Genomic DNA, 18,023 nt, shown 5'->3' on the forward strand with positions numbered 1-18,023 from the left:
AGATTATGCTAATGTAGCTTTACAATAAAGTAGCATTAGTTCATCTGATTATGTTTCTAATTGGATCTATCTTGTAAGGCTGATAGTTGTGGAACATTGGACCTAAACAACATGGAATGGCACATACTGCTTGTAAGGACTAGCCCCTCAGGAAAGCATGATCTTGAAACAAGTAGTTATCAAAAGGAACTTTTACTGAAAGTGATTGCAGAGAAATCAGGCAGAATCTGAAGTTCCCGCACAAAGCATTAAGCTATTCTTCCCCATTCAAAATCCCAACCCCCTTCACTAGTCCACGGGTCATCAATACAGTGCCACAAAGGTGTTTTGAGAACCCTGAGGCACTAACTTGATAGCAGTTCATCCCCAGGACGCAGCGACCTTAGTGGCAGTAGAACCGCCTGGGAGAAAGTCCTTTTTGTCTCTCTGAATCCCACACGGTTACAGCAAAAGCGAAAGCATGCAGAGAATGCAACCCCAATAGTCTCCTCCCCCTCCTCCATCGGAATGGCAGCATCCCTGACACTGCTTTTGCTTTGCTTTGCTTTGGGCCAAATAGCTTGGTATGTTCCAAATGTGGATTTTATCTAGACTTTGAACACTCAATAATGACTATTCTAAGTATGACATTTTGTGTTCAGAATATTTCAATTTTTTCTGTCAAATGTATTTTTACAAAATGTATTTGGAAAAACAAGAATTGTTCCAGGAAGAGAGGTCTTCTTATCAGTTGCCCCGAGAGCAAAGAACTTACGTCATTAATCCACTTTCCCCTCCTGTCCAAAGTTTTGACCCAGAATGTAAGAACTTCAGGTTTGTTGTTAAACTATTATGTCTCCAGGTTTTCAATAATTAAGGTTTCTTGCCAAGCCATCTTTATGTGGATAGACAGCTAATATTAAAGCATGAAATTAAAAGGACAAATATCTGTTGTGGAACTGAAGGAAGTCAAGAAACTTCAGTGGAGCAACTGAAGGGATGATTTTAATTTTGGTAAATTGATAGCAACAGCTATCAGTCATTTCTCCCCTCCCCTACTATGACAACCAATTGGCTGCTTCTTCAAACAAATGCAACTCTGTCTCCCCATCCCTCAGGTTTCCTGCAGCTGATGAGGTATCCCTGCCAGCCCCTTTCAAGGACTTGAGCACTTTCAATGAATTCTGGGCCAGGCCCCATCAGCTGGACTTCCCCATGGCTCCAGAGCAAGACCCCAAACCTCATGAAAGTTTGGCTGCCACTCTGCTCCTTCCACTCTGGCAGGACAACACCGGGATGACTGGACATGCCGAAGAGCCAGCTGGCAAACCCAAATCCCAGGGGCTAACCTGTGCGCCTTATGCTCCAGATCAAAGCTTCAGCCAGTGGGTGATTCCCCCACCCGCGAATACAGGGTTAGAAGCTATGCCGCCTTCTCTGCAGAAAGCTCAGGATCTATCACTGGAGGCAGGGCAGACTGGAGCCAATGCCCTCTGTTCCCTTATGCATGTTGGTGAGAAGGCACCTTTCCCAAGGGGTGCTGAATATGGGCAGGAGGCACCCCAAAGATGTCTTCTGCAAAGGTGACAAGGCCCACAAAGCCTAACAGGTCTCACCGGAGGATTATTGGGTAATCATTGGAGAGTTGAACACTGGAGCAAAACCCCCCGTCCTTTACACAAGACTCCATGTTTTGGGGGTGACTTGCCACTCACTTCAGGGCTGGAAGCAAAGGGCAACTGTTCTGTTGGGAATTGGGTGCCATTGGGTTCATTCTCTTCTCTGCTCTTGGCATCTGAAAAGACTCGAGTCTTTTTCTTGGCCACCTTTTTGGAACACAAGATCTGAGGTCTGCACGAAGTGTTGCTTTCCTTCATGCCCACAACTTACTGCCTGCAGGAAGCAACATTTCAAGGCCTCCCAGAATGCACTACACACTTGCCACATTCTGGAAGGGGGTAACTGTTTGTCAATCTATGAGGTGACTGTTCCACTGTTCTGGTCTGGCACACCTTTGTGTGTAACAAAAGAGTTCCTCTATTTGTTCTGTTCAATTATTCTCTGGTGATGGGAGCTCATAAAATACTGTTTAAAATGCTCCGCCTGCATTTCTGTGGTACTTTGGGATGAGTTCAGGACAAAAACTGATTCAATCCATATATAAATTACATTGCCTGGATTGCACCAAGGGACCTCTGCCTTAGAGCCCCCTGCCCATAAGGGAGAAGCAGCCAGTAGGGAGAGGTCTGCTGTTCAAGGCACTAAAACCCCCCTCGCTTTTTACCTTTTGCTCAGAGCTGGATGACAAGCTAGCCAAGGAAAGAAATGGGACAAGGATTCTGCAAACAGGATGCATGTTTTATTGAAAGTAATACAAATAGGGCACTGAACTCCTTTGCTCGATGTGGGACCAGTAGTGAACTATATTAAGAAAACAAAAAGGCACTAATTTTAACACATTTCACATGTTCTAAAAATATACTTAATACTGTTAATTTGTTGCATAAAATAAAAATCTTTGACAAACTCTCAAACGGGACGCAAAGTCCACAAATCTCAGGAGCCTGGTGAGCAAGAGCCTCAGTCCACCTCATTCGGCCCAAAGAAGTGGACTGGCAGCCTGCAGTGGTGTGTGAGAAAGACCTTGGGGCATGGGGAGGAGAGGCAGCCTAGGGAATAGAGGGCTGAGGGCTCAGGAGGGAATCTCCCTAATTTCTTGGGCTGTAAAGAGAAGATTGTAAGCTAGGTGTCAATAGACCAGACAGGAAACATGACCAAATAAGCTTATTCTATCTGGAGAAGCCGAGCTTTGCCAGGGAGTAGGGAAGTGGTTCAGGGTTAGAATCTCTTAGGATAAACCTTGGAGGTCTTCTAGTCCATCCACTCTATTAAGGTAGGAAGTCATAGCTTTAGTTTGGCAAGATTCTGCCATTAGAAGTAGACTAATAAAGGATTGGAATTAATAGGATTTCACTGTGTCATCTTTGGGTTTAGGCCTAATAACTTTATTGTAAAGCTACATTAATAGAATCTTGCTAGTCTGAAAGTACAAATATTCTATTGTCTCCTTTGCAGACTGATAAATTAGGGAGCCCTTCTGAACCTCTTGCTCTACCCACTGTGCAGCTGTGGGTTATCCTGTCCCTAGGCCGCATCTCACACACACTCACCCTAAGGCCTTTCCCACATACTGCCTATTTCAGCTAGGCATCCTCCAGCTCTTCCTGGAGAGACCAGAGAACCCCCCCTCCCCTCAACTGCCCAGAATTCAAATGATGCTTCACTGACTTAAAAGATGTGTGAACTTCAGGCTACCCTTTAGAATGGCAACCAACTGTCACATTCAGCTGGAGACACCAGAAAAGTTTATTACTGGCGGGGCAGCCAAACCAGTGTTCAAATATTCTCATTCTACAATATTTCATCTCCAATTCCACCCCCAGCAAAGTAAAATTACAACACATATGAAATATCAGAACAAATGCTTTTCACTCCTTAATAAGACAATCTGCAAGACCTTCCTTGATCTGAGTCCGGACTTTCTTGGTGAGGGACCATTCTTAGGACTTCCTTGCTAACCTGAGGCATCAATTGTTGCAATGAAGAAACGGAAGACCTTCCGCAGCCAATGGGCACAGTTTGCACACTCCTGCTCAATGAGCGAATTAAATTTCTGAGTCACCTGACAAGGATTCCACTTCAAGGAAGCACAGACTGAAAAAATCCTCAAAATTACGCAGAGCGTAGCTGGCTTCCAGAGGTGGCTCTCTGAATGCTTATGAATATTCCTAAGCAAACAGCAAGGACAGTTCACCCTTTGTGACATTCACAATCAGGAGCACATCCAGCTTCTCTAGGTAGGAAAGAACAAAACAGAGAAAAAAAAAACAGTAAAGTAGCCAACATCTGGATGCCATTGAAATGTACCATCAATTTAGTACGTTGCACCTGAACTGCCTTTACCAGCTCTGATCAAAGCTGTTCAAAGTCTACTCTTGATGGGTGTGAAGGCCACTGACTGCCGGCTTCTCTTGCTCAAGACTCAATTGCACAGTTGTCTATGAAACCTAAACCTCTGTTTACCAAGAAAGCAACTGAGGGTGGAGCTAACCAAAGAAAAGGGAAAGTGTTGGCTGTTCTACAGGTAGCCCAGCAGAATCACAACTAGCTCAATTCCAAGTGTCCTTGCTCACCCTGCAGCTCATCAAGGCAAAACGTTTATACATAGTTTGGGTACTGCCCTGAAGGATTGTTCATAGAATTAGGCCAGCTGTGCGGCAGAATTATTGTATGGCAGACGGACATTTAGTGCAGCTTAAATATTCCAAACACAAAGCTCAGTAGTACGACAGTCATTCAAACGTGCCCAGGCACTTAATAGAACAGCCACATTATGGTCCATTAGGAAGCATCCAGGCAAGTCTAATTCACAGTCCTTTCCCCAGATCAGCTACCTGCCCAGCACTGCTGGTGATCCGAAAGGTTTCTCTCTAGACTGAACTGTTCCAACTGTCTGTCCCCTTCAGCACCTGTCATCCTCTGATTAAGGCACATGAATACTAAGTTAGATGTGTCACTCCTGAGGTCCAACCGCTCAAGAGACCAGCACCAGTGAACTTTCAAAAACATCACTGAGGGAGTCAAGGTCTTCACATGCTATAACCAACATTCAAGTTTCTTCATTATCATATTTCATTGTGTTTAAACTTAGCGCAGAGAAATGATTTTACCATGACTTTGTACTCCTGCGCCTCCATGCAGAAAACATAGGACCAAGAGTATCTTTTGAGTTATTGTTGAATTCTCTGTAACTGATTATCAATGCTGTTGTTTTTGCTTTTTTTAAAAAAACAAGATTTTAAAGGGATAAATGTAGTTTCATCAAAGCTCGCATAAGTTTTTTCTAAAAAGTTGTATCATTTCAGATCTAAATAAATCTGAATCAAACAAGAGGTTTAGGCAACATATGGCAAATGAATCAATTATACATGGTTATAAAGATGACAATGAAGAAATGTAATTTTCAAGAGTTTGCTACAATTTATTCTAAATCAATGGCAAACTCAAAAAACCCTTCTTTGTAGCACAGAAGCATCAATAATTCCCTAAAGACATAATTGTTTAACATGATTATGTGCTCTCATCTTCCATGCCTCATAAAAATGCATTTTTATTATTGTTTGGAGTTAGACAAAATTGTTTAGAATTCTCTTTCTGAGTAAAATATCCATTTCGGCAAAGAAACTGGATGTCTCAATCCCTCCCCCTCTGCCTAGATAGCACCACAATCAGCTCACAGTCCAAAAACCTTCTAGGAGAAACTGCAAATGCCGGACTACCAGGTGCGTTCCCAAAAGAGACACGGTCGAGCTGTGAAATCACTGCAAGATGGAAACACGAATGACTGGCAATCCTTAGCTGCGCCATCAACAACCATCGCACTTCAAATGATGCTCAAGATAGCCAGAAAAAGGAAGCAGCATTGCAGACATGGGCCAGCAGATCACTCATTTTCATCGGGATTCTGAGGGTCAATTATTTTGACGTGTGTGAAGGGGAAGAGCCCTTTTCTTCCATGGACTTCTCCTTCCCACTGACCATTGATATTCATCCTTGTGATCTTCACAATGTCACCAACCTGCAAAAAAGAAAAAAAAAACAACAACAACTGCATATATACACAAAATGAAATTGGAAAGGTTCAAGTTATTTCTTCCTACAATAATTGCATTTCAAGAACATTCTCACATTCCTTCAAGTGATCTGCATACACCCCCCCCCCCACAAAAGACAATGCACCTCAGATCAGGACCTCAGCTAGTCTTCAGTGGTCATCGGCCTTTGGGAATCTCATCATCTGAGCTGCCTCTTGTCCTGGGGTCCCAGGCACCCCTACTTGAGGCAGGAGGTCAGTGGCCTAAAGCAGCAAGTAGAATGGGTTTCTCCACAAACCTTTTCTTCTGAAATCACCCAAACTGGCTGGCAGCCAATTCCATGGTCTGACTATGCAAACTGCTTCTGGGGACCCTAAATCTCTCTCTCTGGATTTCAATGGATGATCTCAAATTTTAACATCACATATGAGGGAAGAAAATATTTTCTCTTCCCATGTTGTTTATAAAGTTGCCATTTTTACCAAGTTTCCACTCTTCTCTTGACTAGAGAAGAGGTGCTATCAGGTGCCTGGTAGCACCTTTTGTGGTGCTCCTTTCTTTTCTCCTCTTGACTTCTGGCTGCCATAGACTAACCTAGCTCTACACCTGCAATGCCTTCCCAGGTCAGTCTCTGTAGGCCTTCATTCATGTACAAGTAACATTTGGATTTTTGATTTGGATTTAGTGTAAACAATGAAATCTTTTAATATAAATCATTAAATGTTTTAATAAGCAGAATAAAAAAATGAAAAGGCCTGGAAAATTGTTATTTGGGGAACTTAAAAAGATCGGACTGTTTTTCCATGTGCCTTTATTATTAAAAAAGAATTAGCAGGAAGTTGACCAACATGCTGTATCAATAATTGCTTTAACCTCAGGATTCCTCCTTCCAGTTCTGCGTATCGGCAGCCTTTGACTTACTACCATTTGCTTCACAAGCATTTAAAGTTTCAAAAGATGGCTTACAGCTGGACCTTGCACTGCGACTGCTTGTTGCAGCAGCCCTACAGTCACATGACCAAAATGCCTGCACTTAGCAACCAGCAGGTGCTTATAATGATTGTAGCATCACCCCAGAGGGTCGTGTGATTGATGTTCATGACGTTCCCAGTTGATTTCCAATAAACGAAGTCAATGGGGGAAGCCAGATTTGCTTAACGACCACAGTGATTTTCTTAACAATCATGGCAAAAAAAGTCATAAAATGGGGTGAAACATCCTTCTTAGCAACAGAAATTCTGGTCCCAATGATGGTTATAAGCCAAGGACTATCAGTAATTCTTTTAATCCATAAAACCTTGATGTCTTAATTATGTCCAAACTCTAACAACACAACCAAGATGATTCTGTGTCTTGCACATACAGTACTGAGTCGTATAAACAACCCAGTGATTTTGGCCCTTTGGGGATAAGAAGTTAATGCGCTTTCACAGCGAGTGGACTGCAATCAATCTTCATGACATATTCTGAGATATCAGATATACACAAAGGAGTATTTTTGCTGTACTAGATTGTAGGAAATTCATTTCATGTTATTTAAAACAATTCTCCACTAGTTTAGCAGGACAGGACATTCAACCCTCTTAAAAAGAGGGCTCCTGGCTTAGAAGCCTCATTTGGTTACTGCCTGCAAATGTATTATGCAGATTAATCATTAGAGTTAAAGAGGAAGCTTGTAAAGCAAATAAATCAGTCTTATTTTGATTATGTGAAAAATTTACAAGCCAATTTCTTAGAACTGAGTTAGTTCAAAGTGCATTTTATTAATTGATTAATTAATTAATTAATTAATTAATTAATTAATTAATTATATTTCTATACCGCCTTTCTCCCGTAGGACTCAAGGCGGTGTACAGTCAAGAAAAATATAGACACACAAACATCATAAAATTGCTAATTAAAATTATTACTTAGTTTGGTCAATTAAATAAAACCCAGAATTAGATAACATTTAAAAAATCATTCACATGTTCGTATGTTTAGCCCCGCCTGTCTTGAGGGCACGGCGGAAAGCACAGAGATCAGGGATATTCCGTATCTCCGGGGGCAGTTCATTCCAAAGGATTGGAGCCCCCACAGAGAAGGCCCTCCCCCTGGGAGTCGCCAGTTGACATAATTTGACTGACGGTACCCTGAGTAGTCCCTCCCTGTGAGAACGAACTGGTTGGTGGGAGGCTATTGGTGGCAAAAGACGGTCTCGTAGGTACCCAGGTCCTAAGCCATGGAGCGCTTTAAAGGTGATAACTAACACCTTGAATCACACCCGGAAGACCACCGGGAGCCAGTGCAGCTCACGTAGGAGAGGTGTTACATGGGCGTAACGAGCTGCGCCCATAATCACCTGCGCGGCTACGTTCTGGACCAGTTGGAGCCTCCGGGTGCTTTTCAAGGGGAGCCCCATGTAGAGAGCATTACAGTAGTCCATACGGGAGGTAACTAGAGCATGAGTGACCATGCGCAAGGCGTTCCAATCCAGAAAGGGACGCAACTGGAGGATCAGGCGAACCTGATAAAAGGCACTCCTGGCCACGGCCGTCAAATGATCTTCTAAAGATAACCGTGAATCCAGGAGGACACCCAAGTTGCGGGCCCTCTCTGTGGTGAGCAAGATCTCATCCCCTATTGTCAGTGATGGTACCAGCTGACTATACCGGGACGCCGGAAGCCACAGCCACTCGGTCTTGGAGGGGTTGAGTCTGAGCTTGTTTCTCCCCATCCAGATCCGCACGGCCTCCAGGCAACGGGACATCACAGCAAGGGCATCATTGGGGTGGTCTGGGGTGGAGATGTATAGCTGTGTGTCATCAGCATATCAGCATACCCCAAAACCACGGATGATTTCGCCTAGCGGTTTTATTTTATTGTGAGGCAGCTAGTTTAATGCCATTCCCCCAAAGAATTTCCCATGTAAAAAAAAAAACCTGAACTGTCCCACTGAGTACCTCCTTCCTGAGCAAAAGAATTAACATTGTCCGTGAAACTCAGGCTTTCCAAATGCATCCCATGGCATTAAGCGCAGGTAAACAAGGATCTCCTTCCTCACTAAAACGTCAATTAATTTAATTTAATTTAATTTAATTTAATTTAATTTAATTTAATTTCCAATTTATATACCACCCTTCTCCCTGAGGACTCAGGGCGGTGTACAGCCAAGATAAAAAACATAGAATACAAATATTAAAACATTTAAAAATATATATAAATTTTGGCCCGAAAGTTAAGAATCACAAACTAATTAAAAGAATTTAAAAAATTTTTCTAAGCCAACCCGGCTTGCTGAAAAAGATAGGTTTTCAGGGAACGACGGAAGGCATTGAGGTCATGGATTCTTCTTATCTCCGGGGGCAACTGATTCCAGAGGGTGGGAGCCCCCACAGAGAAGGCCCTCCCCCTGGGGGCCACCAGCCTACATTGTTTGGCTGATGGCACCCTGAGGAGGCCCTCTCTGTGGGAGCGCACGGGTCGATGGGAGGTTGTCGGTAGCAGCAGGCGGTCTCGGAGATAGCTAGGCCCTATTCCCTATGGGAATCAAATAATTTCTTTTATTTATAATTGATTTTCAACCCTTTCCTGGGCCCTCCACTGGCTAATTACTTTGGGTGGTATCCAGTGGATTAAAAAGACTACCACCAATAAAAGGTGTCTGTGCTTGAGAGGAAAAAATAAGTATATTTTTAAAATAAGTATATATAGTAGCCAGTTAGCAGCAACAGTCACGCAGCAGTTAGCAGGGCCATCCCAGCTCTGCCTGCTGGAAGATCTGGAGGACTGACAAGGAGGATCCGTTAGGTCTCCATCCCACCTTTCACTCCACAGACGCAACCTCCCTGGTCCACTCAAGCTGAGATCAAAGAGAAGCTAACTGGAGGGAGAAACTCTCGTGGTGGATGATGATGATGATGACGACGGATTGGTTCATTCCTTGCTAGCAGCTCTCCTGCCTTCAAGCCAACAAAACAAAGTCTCCTTCCATGAATCAATTCAAATGATATATATGCAAAAAATGACAACCTGAAAATGGGTCCACTTTTGGGAAAGCAAAGTCCTTCAGAAAGAGTTGCTTTTGAGTCATCCTGGTGACTGCCTGGGCATGGCCCTGCGGTTTTCTTAGCCAGATTTTGGAAGTGGTTTGCCATTGACTCTTTCCTAGGGCTGAGAGAGACTGACTGGCCCAAGGTCTCTCAGTTGGCTTTGTATAGAAAGTGGGACTAGTGCCTTCACCACTATACTAAAATGTCTTTCCACTAAAACAGTGGTTCTCAACCTGGGGGTCGCGACCCCTTTGGGGGTCGAACGGCCATTTCATAGGGGTCGCCAAAGTCCTCTCTCGCCCCCCCCCCACGCTTTCACTCACCCTCACCCTCTGTTGGATCGCCCGGTCGCCCTTCGCTTACCCCGCCCACTCCCAATCTATTGCTGCCTCCGGAGTCCCAGCTGATGGCTAGAGGGAAAAAAACTTTAAATTCTTGCCGCGGGGCTTCAAAGGGCCGCCCTATAGCCAGTGGTGGGATTCTGCTGGTTTGCCCCGCCCCTCCACACCACTATTTATTGCTAATAAATAGTGGTGGGCGAGCGAGCCAGCAATTTAACAAATGGTTCGGTGTTTTTTGTAATTTTATTGGCCCGCGGAGCTTCAGCATAGGCTAATTAGCCCTTGATTAGATCGGCTCCCGACTCTCAGCTGATTTGCTCTCAGCTGTTTTGCTCAGGGCTCTGCTGCTTGTTTGCAAAGAGTGCTGGAACAATTTTTTTTCCCCTAGCTATGCTGAAAAATGAAACTGAAAGTAAAGCAGGCTGTTGGCTTTGTTGTTGCTGCAACGTTGGAAAATTAGGCAGGCAGATTTCTTTTCTTTTTCCTCACCAAAAAAGGTAGGTGCAAACAATGGGAAATTTAGGGAAAAAGTGGAGAGTTCAAGATTTTAAAACACAAAAGAAAAAAAGCTCTATTTAACTAGGGAAATGTAATAATTGAGATACTATTAATTGTATATTGTGTTGAAAGCAGAAATGGTTAAGTTGTGGTTTGGAGGAATATATGGGGGAAATTATTTGGTTTATTATTATTGGTAAATATAATTAACTAATTTGTAAGAAATTGGATTGCATGGAAATAATTGGAATATTCATGTTCATATTGATTAATATACAAAAAAGGTAGTTATATAACTAATTGATTTATATTAAAATGTTGAATTTATATTAAACAACTGTAATATTACATAATTAACCAATGTGAGGATGGATATAAAAATAGATGACAATGGGAAGGGGTATAATATAGAATAGAAGGGAAAAATTGAATTTGATTAAGATTAGAGATGGTTTTACCTACGTAAACTAAGTTGTTCTACAGCCCTGGTTCTGTGAAATCTCATTCACAAGTTTGGTGCTGATGGTGGCTTGCATGAGGAACTCTTTCCAAAATTACAACTTAAAGAAAACAAAATAATCAGACTGACAAGGTGCAAATTCCATAATATTTCATGTGATGAAGCTACAGAATAGATGTTACGGGTTACACTGAATAAACTGGAGTGCCTGAAGGAGTCCAGTCTGTAATATATGACATCAGTAAAGATGAAGCAAACAAAAATATTAAGGAATGTTAAAAACACACAAACAAAAGAAGGTGAAAAGGCTATTGAATCTATCTGGAAAAAGGTGGAAAAGAAGAGACCACCGAGAGCTAGGAATTCTGAGCTCCTCCAGGAATAGCAGGCTGCTATTCCTGGAGGAGCGCAAGAGAAATCAGGAAAATAATCAAATGGGAAAGATTTCTTCTTCTTCTTGTGCCATATCCGTCATTGGACATTGGCGATCATGTTGGCAATCCAATTTTTGTCAACAGCCCTGCCTCCCGAGCCCCTCGCAGCACAGCCTGGAATGCCAGGCAGAATTTCAGGCACAGCTCACTTGCCCCTTTGGCACGCGAGGGAGGTGGCTGGCCCCTGGGTCTTCACAGCACATTCCTCCTCCCCAAGAGACAGCTGGCTTGGCAGAGAGAGACAGGCTGACACTGTACACCACCACCACCCCGCTTAGCCCAGCCTTGTTTTAAAAAAAAAAACAAAAAAAAAAACAGGCCATCAGTTAAAGTGGCCCTACCTGGCCTGGAAGTGCCCCCGAGGTCCATTCTGCCCCTTCCTCCTGCCCTGCCTGGGAATGCTCTCCCAAAGTCGTGTTTGCCTTTGTGCTCCAGCCAATACAGATGTCCTTGAGAGGCCTCACTGCCAGCCTTGTGCGTCATTGAAGGGTTGGGACAGTTTCTTTCCCAAAGAAAAAGAGATGGCAGTGATGTCCCCTTGGCTTGGGGACAGTTCCTCTTGCGTTGGAAAGAGCAGCTGCGGGGAGGCTGAACCCCATGGTGCTCTCCTGCAGCCAAAACTTCCACAGACCTTTGTCAAAATCTTGCATCAGGAGGAAGCAAAAAGTGTTTGTCACTGCTTATTACAGTCATATTTGTGAACGGTTGCTATCCAAGGCAATTGCTAAATGAGACGTGGCTGTTACATGTAATAACCGCAACTCATGGTTATAGACACACATGCACACTGATCATATTGGAGTTGAATGCCATTTAGGTGTTACCTGCAGCTGCAAAAGGATTTAAGTTGAATCCACATTAATCAAGCTGAATCCTAAAAATCAAGATGCACCATCAGGGGGATGGTGGGGATCTGCCCCTTTTCAATTCTAGACATCCCAGAAACAGGTTAGTAAATATATTATTTATACAGCTTGCTTTCACAAGATCCTTTGGGGAAAAAGAACCTTTGACCCATGTATCTATCCAGCCTTTGTAAGTCTGCTGTCTGGTCTTTTGTTTTTGCTCTGTCTGCTGGCATAAATGGAATTGCATGTCCAAATGGACTGCTTGATTGTATAATTTTAAAGAGGAATTCTCCCATTTTCTGTGACTAAAGAAAATCTCCTCTCAACATTCAACCTCTTAGCATTAAAAAACAAAAAGTTTCCATTTCCTGCCATATTATAACACTTTTGCTATACTGCATTTTAGTCTCATGATACATTAGAATTTTATCTAATTACAACAAACATTGTTTTTAAGAATTTAATTCAAAGCCTGATAAAATAGATTCATCCTCTCCTGCATATGTGCGGATTTTACTCAACATATAAACATTATCAGATTATCAGTCTCAGATGACCTCTTTTGCCCAACTTGCATTTCTTTTGACTATGCAAAACATGATCTGTGGATCCCCCCCCCTTTAATGTGGTGGTAGTTTTCTTACATAAACTTAATTAGGAAGGCATTAGGAAGGTTGAGACCCACTGACCTAAGCAAAGGAATGCAAAATATCCTTGAAGCTGAGCAAAATGTCACAGACACATCTGGGCAGGAAGCAGGAAGTGGTTTGCCACTGCTGTCATCTGAGATTTTTCGTCAATCTCCTGCTCAGCAGTTTACGGCCTTAGGGTTTCTTTGTGGGGGAGGGGGTTCCTATCTCATTAAATTAGTACCAAGTCAGGCCATGTTTAGCTTCTCATGACAAACCAAACAAACACCCAAAATCTCCACCTGCAAGCCAGTGACTAAATATCTCTTCGGAAACATCCCCAGGCGAACCCAAAATAAGCCAAGGAAAATTCATGAGGCAGAGCTGAAGGGTCCTCTGTTGTCAGGAATTGCTTCATGGGGCAACAGTGTACACCCAGAGTCCTGATTTGGCTGCCACTTATCCCATGTGCTCCCACCCTTTCGATCTCCCTTTCTCTTTCTCCATTTACTGCATTCAATTTCCTTTAATACACAGTCCATCGTCTATTAAATGCCAGCTCATCAGTCCTATCAATCTTTCAGGCTTCCAGATGCTACCAAAACACAGGAAGAGCCTGGTGGGATCAGGCCCTGATCTAGTCCACCACTCCACCTCACACAACTATCAATTGTGCATCTTTGGGAAGCTGCTCAGCCTGACCTGCGGGATGAAAGAGCCCTTTTCCTGCGGCTTCCTAGCAACTGGTATCATGAGCAGCACTAAATGAGCAGAGGGCAGCCTGGATGCTGGGCAGCACTCAGGAGCCACCCGGAGAGGCTAGGAAATGCTCCTCTGCTCTGTAGCTGGTACATTGTGAAGATGCTGAATTCCAACTGTTGGCAATATGACAATGTAGAAGCAGACAGGGATGTCACTTGAAAAGATATAGCTAGGCGCTAAAAGAGCAATTCAAGTATGAATAGTACCACCTACCTTGTCAATTATAAAGGGAAAAACACCAGTTTTGACCTTTTAATTTTTTAAAACTAAATTTGAATATCAAAGCACCCATAACTAGGCACCATCTCTTGCAGGTTCCAAAATATCATTTGGAAAATAATGTTTCATTATCCAACTCCTTTCTCCGTAAAACACTTCAAAATTCAATTGCCCACTTCTAAGGCAATTAAATCAGGGACACAGTTAATTGTTTGGAGGGTTTCAATATGCCATATGATAAAGGATTAAGTTCTACCGCAAGGGACTTGGTTGACATTTGGGATGCCCCTTTTCCCAAGCATTAGAGAAGGAATGGGAACAGGAAGCCACTTGAGAGGTAAACTGCTATCATTACTACCTGTTTATATGAAAAGTAGTCATTGCAAGTTGGACAGCTATATATATATTGATTAAATAGATGGTTTTTCCTGCTGAATGTTGGCAATAAAATCTCAGGATACTGGGGTGCTGCATACTGCTTGCAATTCTTTACTCCCTCATAAAAAGTAAGGACATTCTGAAGAAATCTTTAAATCTCTTGAAACATAAGAGAAGAAAACGTTGGCTAAGGTGCAGATAGCAAAGGCCAAATTCTACCTATATCAATCAACTGAAAACAACATAGTTTAATAATACCTTGGATAAGGAAGAAGAAAGGGAAACAAAAGCAAAAGTACTTTGACATTTTTGAAGTGGACCACAAAGAAAAGCATTTTCTATAATTGCTCAATCAAGAGGAAATGTTTAAAGCTCTTTTGGCAGAATTCAAAATATTGGCATTTGTTCAATCAAAAATTAAAGAGGCCATGGCAACAGTAATCAGGTATAAGAAAAAGGGAGGATAAGCATATGATAAAAACAACTGGGTAACATGACCAAAGAGTTACAGAAAGAGGGTAAGTGCCTGGGGCTTTTACTGTATTTTTCAAGAAGAAATAGAAAGGATTAAGAAATACAACTGTGAAAGCAAGCTTAGGCTATAAGCCTATATCTTATAGGTAAGCCCTGCCACAGTGGGAGTTCACTTCAGACCAAATTTGCTCAAAACCAAATTGTTAAGAATATAATGAGAAAATAAGGCTGAACAAAATAGTACACACAATACAATAAGATAACTGGATATTTACACTGAGAACAGTCTGAGAAAATTAACCAATAAAAAGAAAGTATATTCTGCAGCTGTGGAATGGGGAAAGAAGAGTAGTGTCAAAGGCTTGTTTATTACAAGCCCTAGAAACATAACTATAAGGCACTTTCAAAATTGTGAAAAAATGAAATATTTTTTTTGTTCTGAATAAATGACCTTAATGCTTTTATTGAATTTAACATCTGGAGAAATTTGCTCCATCCTGAGTAAGACAGTCAATATGGGCCTAGGACTTTACAACCCAGGTTCAGCAGAAGGAATGAACAAGGAGTACTTATACAAGGCTACTTTGCTTAAATATTTAGAAAGTGAACAGTCATCCTTTCATAACATTCAAGGAATTTTAATATTCTGCAGTAGAGAAGCAGATTCACTAACGGCTGAAAGGCCTCCATGGATTGCAAAACCTGAAAATGTCAGCTGCATCCCCCACACCAAGCCTAATCACTAAGCCTGATCACAAAGAGGCAGAGTTTTACCAGAGGCTCCACATTTAAGAGTGACCGTGGGAGGTGGGATCAGAACATCCAATTATTTACTAGTCCATGAAAACCAGAGAGCAGAGAGAACAACCTGTTTGAGATAGGCCCTTCCAACCGGATGAGGAAACTGATCTAAGCTGCATGGAACCTGCTCCAGCTGAATGGCTTACCTCTAATGCCAAGGCAGTCTTGTCATAAGCACAAGGAACCCTCTTTTGAATGGCTTTGGCATAGACTGGTCCATTCTGGGTCGAAGGCAAGGGGTTGATGACAGCTCCAGGAGTATGGGTGGCACTGGGAAGAGGACTCGAGGTCTGAGGCTGAGCATAGGCATGAGCGGGCTCGGGAATCCCATAGCTATTGGAATTCCTGCCCCCATGCTTCCCATGAGGAGATGATCTCACAAGCTTCTCAACATAAGGAACAGGGATCATCCCAATGCGCCCGTCTTTGTTTCTGGCACTCCACCACTGGTCTTCGGGTTTTTCTACGATGACGAGTATCTCCCCCTTTTTAAATGGTAGATCCTCCGCATCGTTACCAGTAAAGTCATAAAGAGTCCGAACATATTCCACATTCTCCTCTGCAGCTGATGCACCAGAGCCAGTACCAGAACCCATCAGCGGATACCTGAAGGCGACATGGGAATTACTCAATCTCTTATGAAACAATGACATCCTCATAACATTATCTTTTGTTGTTTAGTCACCCGATTGCTCAACTATTCTAAAGTGCTTACATGGGGTTGCCCTTGAAGACACTTGAAAGCTTCGTGTAGTCTAGCATCTAGTGATGCAATAATAGACAAACCTTCGTATGCACACATTACGCCGGCCACCTGTGCTGATTGTCACTAATAAAGCCCTACACAACAATGCTGGTTTCTACTCGGCTAATGTGAACCAACAAGGTTGATGCCATTAAACAACAGTGTCACCTTTTGGGGCTTAGGGCATGCCTTCTGTTTTAGTGCCCACCACCTGGAATGAAATTCCACCTCACCCTGATAGCATTCTGGAGGGCTCTTCTCCCTGGCTGTCATGGGTGACTAGCTTGGAAGCCCAGCCTGCAACTAGGCAATTGCAGTCAGACAACTGTAACGGGAGAGGGGAGGGAAAGCACTGGAACGTAAGGGAGATTTGGGAGGGAAATCTGGAATGCAAGCGTGCCAACTAGAACCCTGAGAGAGACCGAACACCTCAAGGTCGCCAGCTGGGGATGTCCGAGGTAGACAGACCAGTCCCAAAACAAAGGGAGTTCAAACGATTGGTGGACAATGGGAGGAAGTTTTCCTATGCTGCCTTGGAGCGAAATCATCAGAATTGGCTTTTTTACTTCTGCACCCATAGGGAATCTTCAGTAGTTTTATACTCTTGGGTACAAAAACGTCCCCGGAGTTTCTTCTGCTGTCTGACCCAGTGGCCCTGGGAAGGGCGGCCGGAGCTCCTGGTGAGTTTTGTTGACATGGGGATTTTATGTGGTTGGCCAGATCTGCCCTCTTGATCTTTATTTGGTCTTTACATTATTGGTGTTTCTTTCACTTTGTCTCTTTGAACTGAAGGGCCTTTTATTCTCTTTGTGGGCTGCCCAGAGTCCTTCTCCATCAAAGGCGTTCAGTTAAAGACGGGCCCGTCTCGGGGAGCCCCGGGGGCCTTCGGGCCTAAATGGGGGCGGGGGGGGCGATGGGGGCTCTGGGTTTGCCCGACGCCCATTTCCCTGAAAAGCTGCTCACGCGAGGAGCCTTTTTAAATCAACCCGCTGAAAGGCGAAGCGATGAAGGGCGGCCTGCCCCCCTCCCCTTCGGCGACCCCGCGGGCGGAGGGCCGGGCTGACCTGGGCGCGGGCTCCAGCAGGGTGGTGGTGTCCAGGTAGTGGACCTTGTAGAAGTCCAGCAGGGCCGGCAGGTGCTCGAACTCCTGGTCGCCGATCTTGAAGCGCCGCCCGGGCAGCGAGTTGATGATGTAGTGCGAGACGCGCGCGTTCTCCGACACCGACAGCACGTAGTCGCCGGGGCAGGTGGACGAGTCGCGCACCAGGAAGGTCCCGTGCCGCTGGCCCTGAAGCCGGCCCTGCGCCTCCGCCCGCGACAGCGGGCCCGCGTACCACGACGCCCGGTCCGACGAGTCGAAGCGGCGCCCCGACGAGGACGCGGAGGCGGGCGGCGGCGGGGGCGGCGACGACATCATGGCGGGCGGGGCTCTCGCGCCGCTGCTCCGGCCTTGCCGCCGCGCCCGCCGGAGCCTGCGCCAAAATGGCGCCGCAGCGGAGCGGGAGGAGGAGGAGGAGGCGGCGGCGGCGGCGCGCGACACGTTCTCTGCGCAGGCGCACCCAGCCTCTTCCTCGGGGGCTGGCGGGACTTCCGCCCGGAGAGGGGGGGCGGGGCTTGCGCGCGGAGTCCGGAGGGGGCGGGCCCTCTTCCCGCTCGTCGTCCTCCGGTCCCGCGAGCGGCTGTCCGGGCGGGGGAGGCCTCGGGAGCGAGTGCGGCGCTCGGGGGCTCCTCTGCTTTGGGCCAGCGAGGCCGAGGCCGTTTCCCTGTTGC

The 18,023-nt window shown here is 44.6% G+C and overlaps 1 protein-coding gene across 1 annotated transcript; it reads right to left on the reverse strand.

The window, feature by feature from the left end:
* Positions 1 to 2,316: 2,316 nt before the first annotated feature.
* On the reverse strand, positions 2,317 to 17,693 carry CRKL (CRK like proto-oncogene, adaptor protein). The gene is made up of 3 exons (XM_070951374.1): positions 17,318 to 17,693; positions 15,655 to 16,114; positions 2,317 to 5,617 (listed from the first exon to the last, which is right to left on the reverse strand). The coding sequence occupies exons 1-3, from the start codon at positions 17,668 to 17,670 to the stop codon at positions 5,483 to 5,485; spliced, it is 948 nt and encodes a 315-aa protein (XP_070807475.1). The 5' UTR covers positions 17,671 to 17,693; the 3' UTR covers positions 2,317 to 5,482.
* Positions 17,694 to 18,023: the final 330 nt, after the last annotated feature.

Source organism: Pituophis catenifer, unplaced genomic scaffold (genome assembly GCF_029215685.1).
Source record: "Pituophis catenifer annectens isolate HBS135680 unplaced genomic scaffold, rPitCat1.0.hap2 SCAF_10, whole genome shotgun sequence".
In the NCBI taxonomy this organism is placed as follows: domain Eukaryota; kingdom Metazoa; phylum Chordata; class Lepidosauria; order Squamata; family Colubridae; genus Pituophis; species Pituophis catenifer.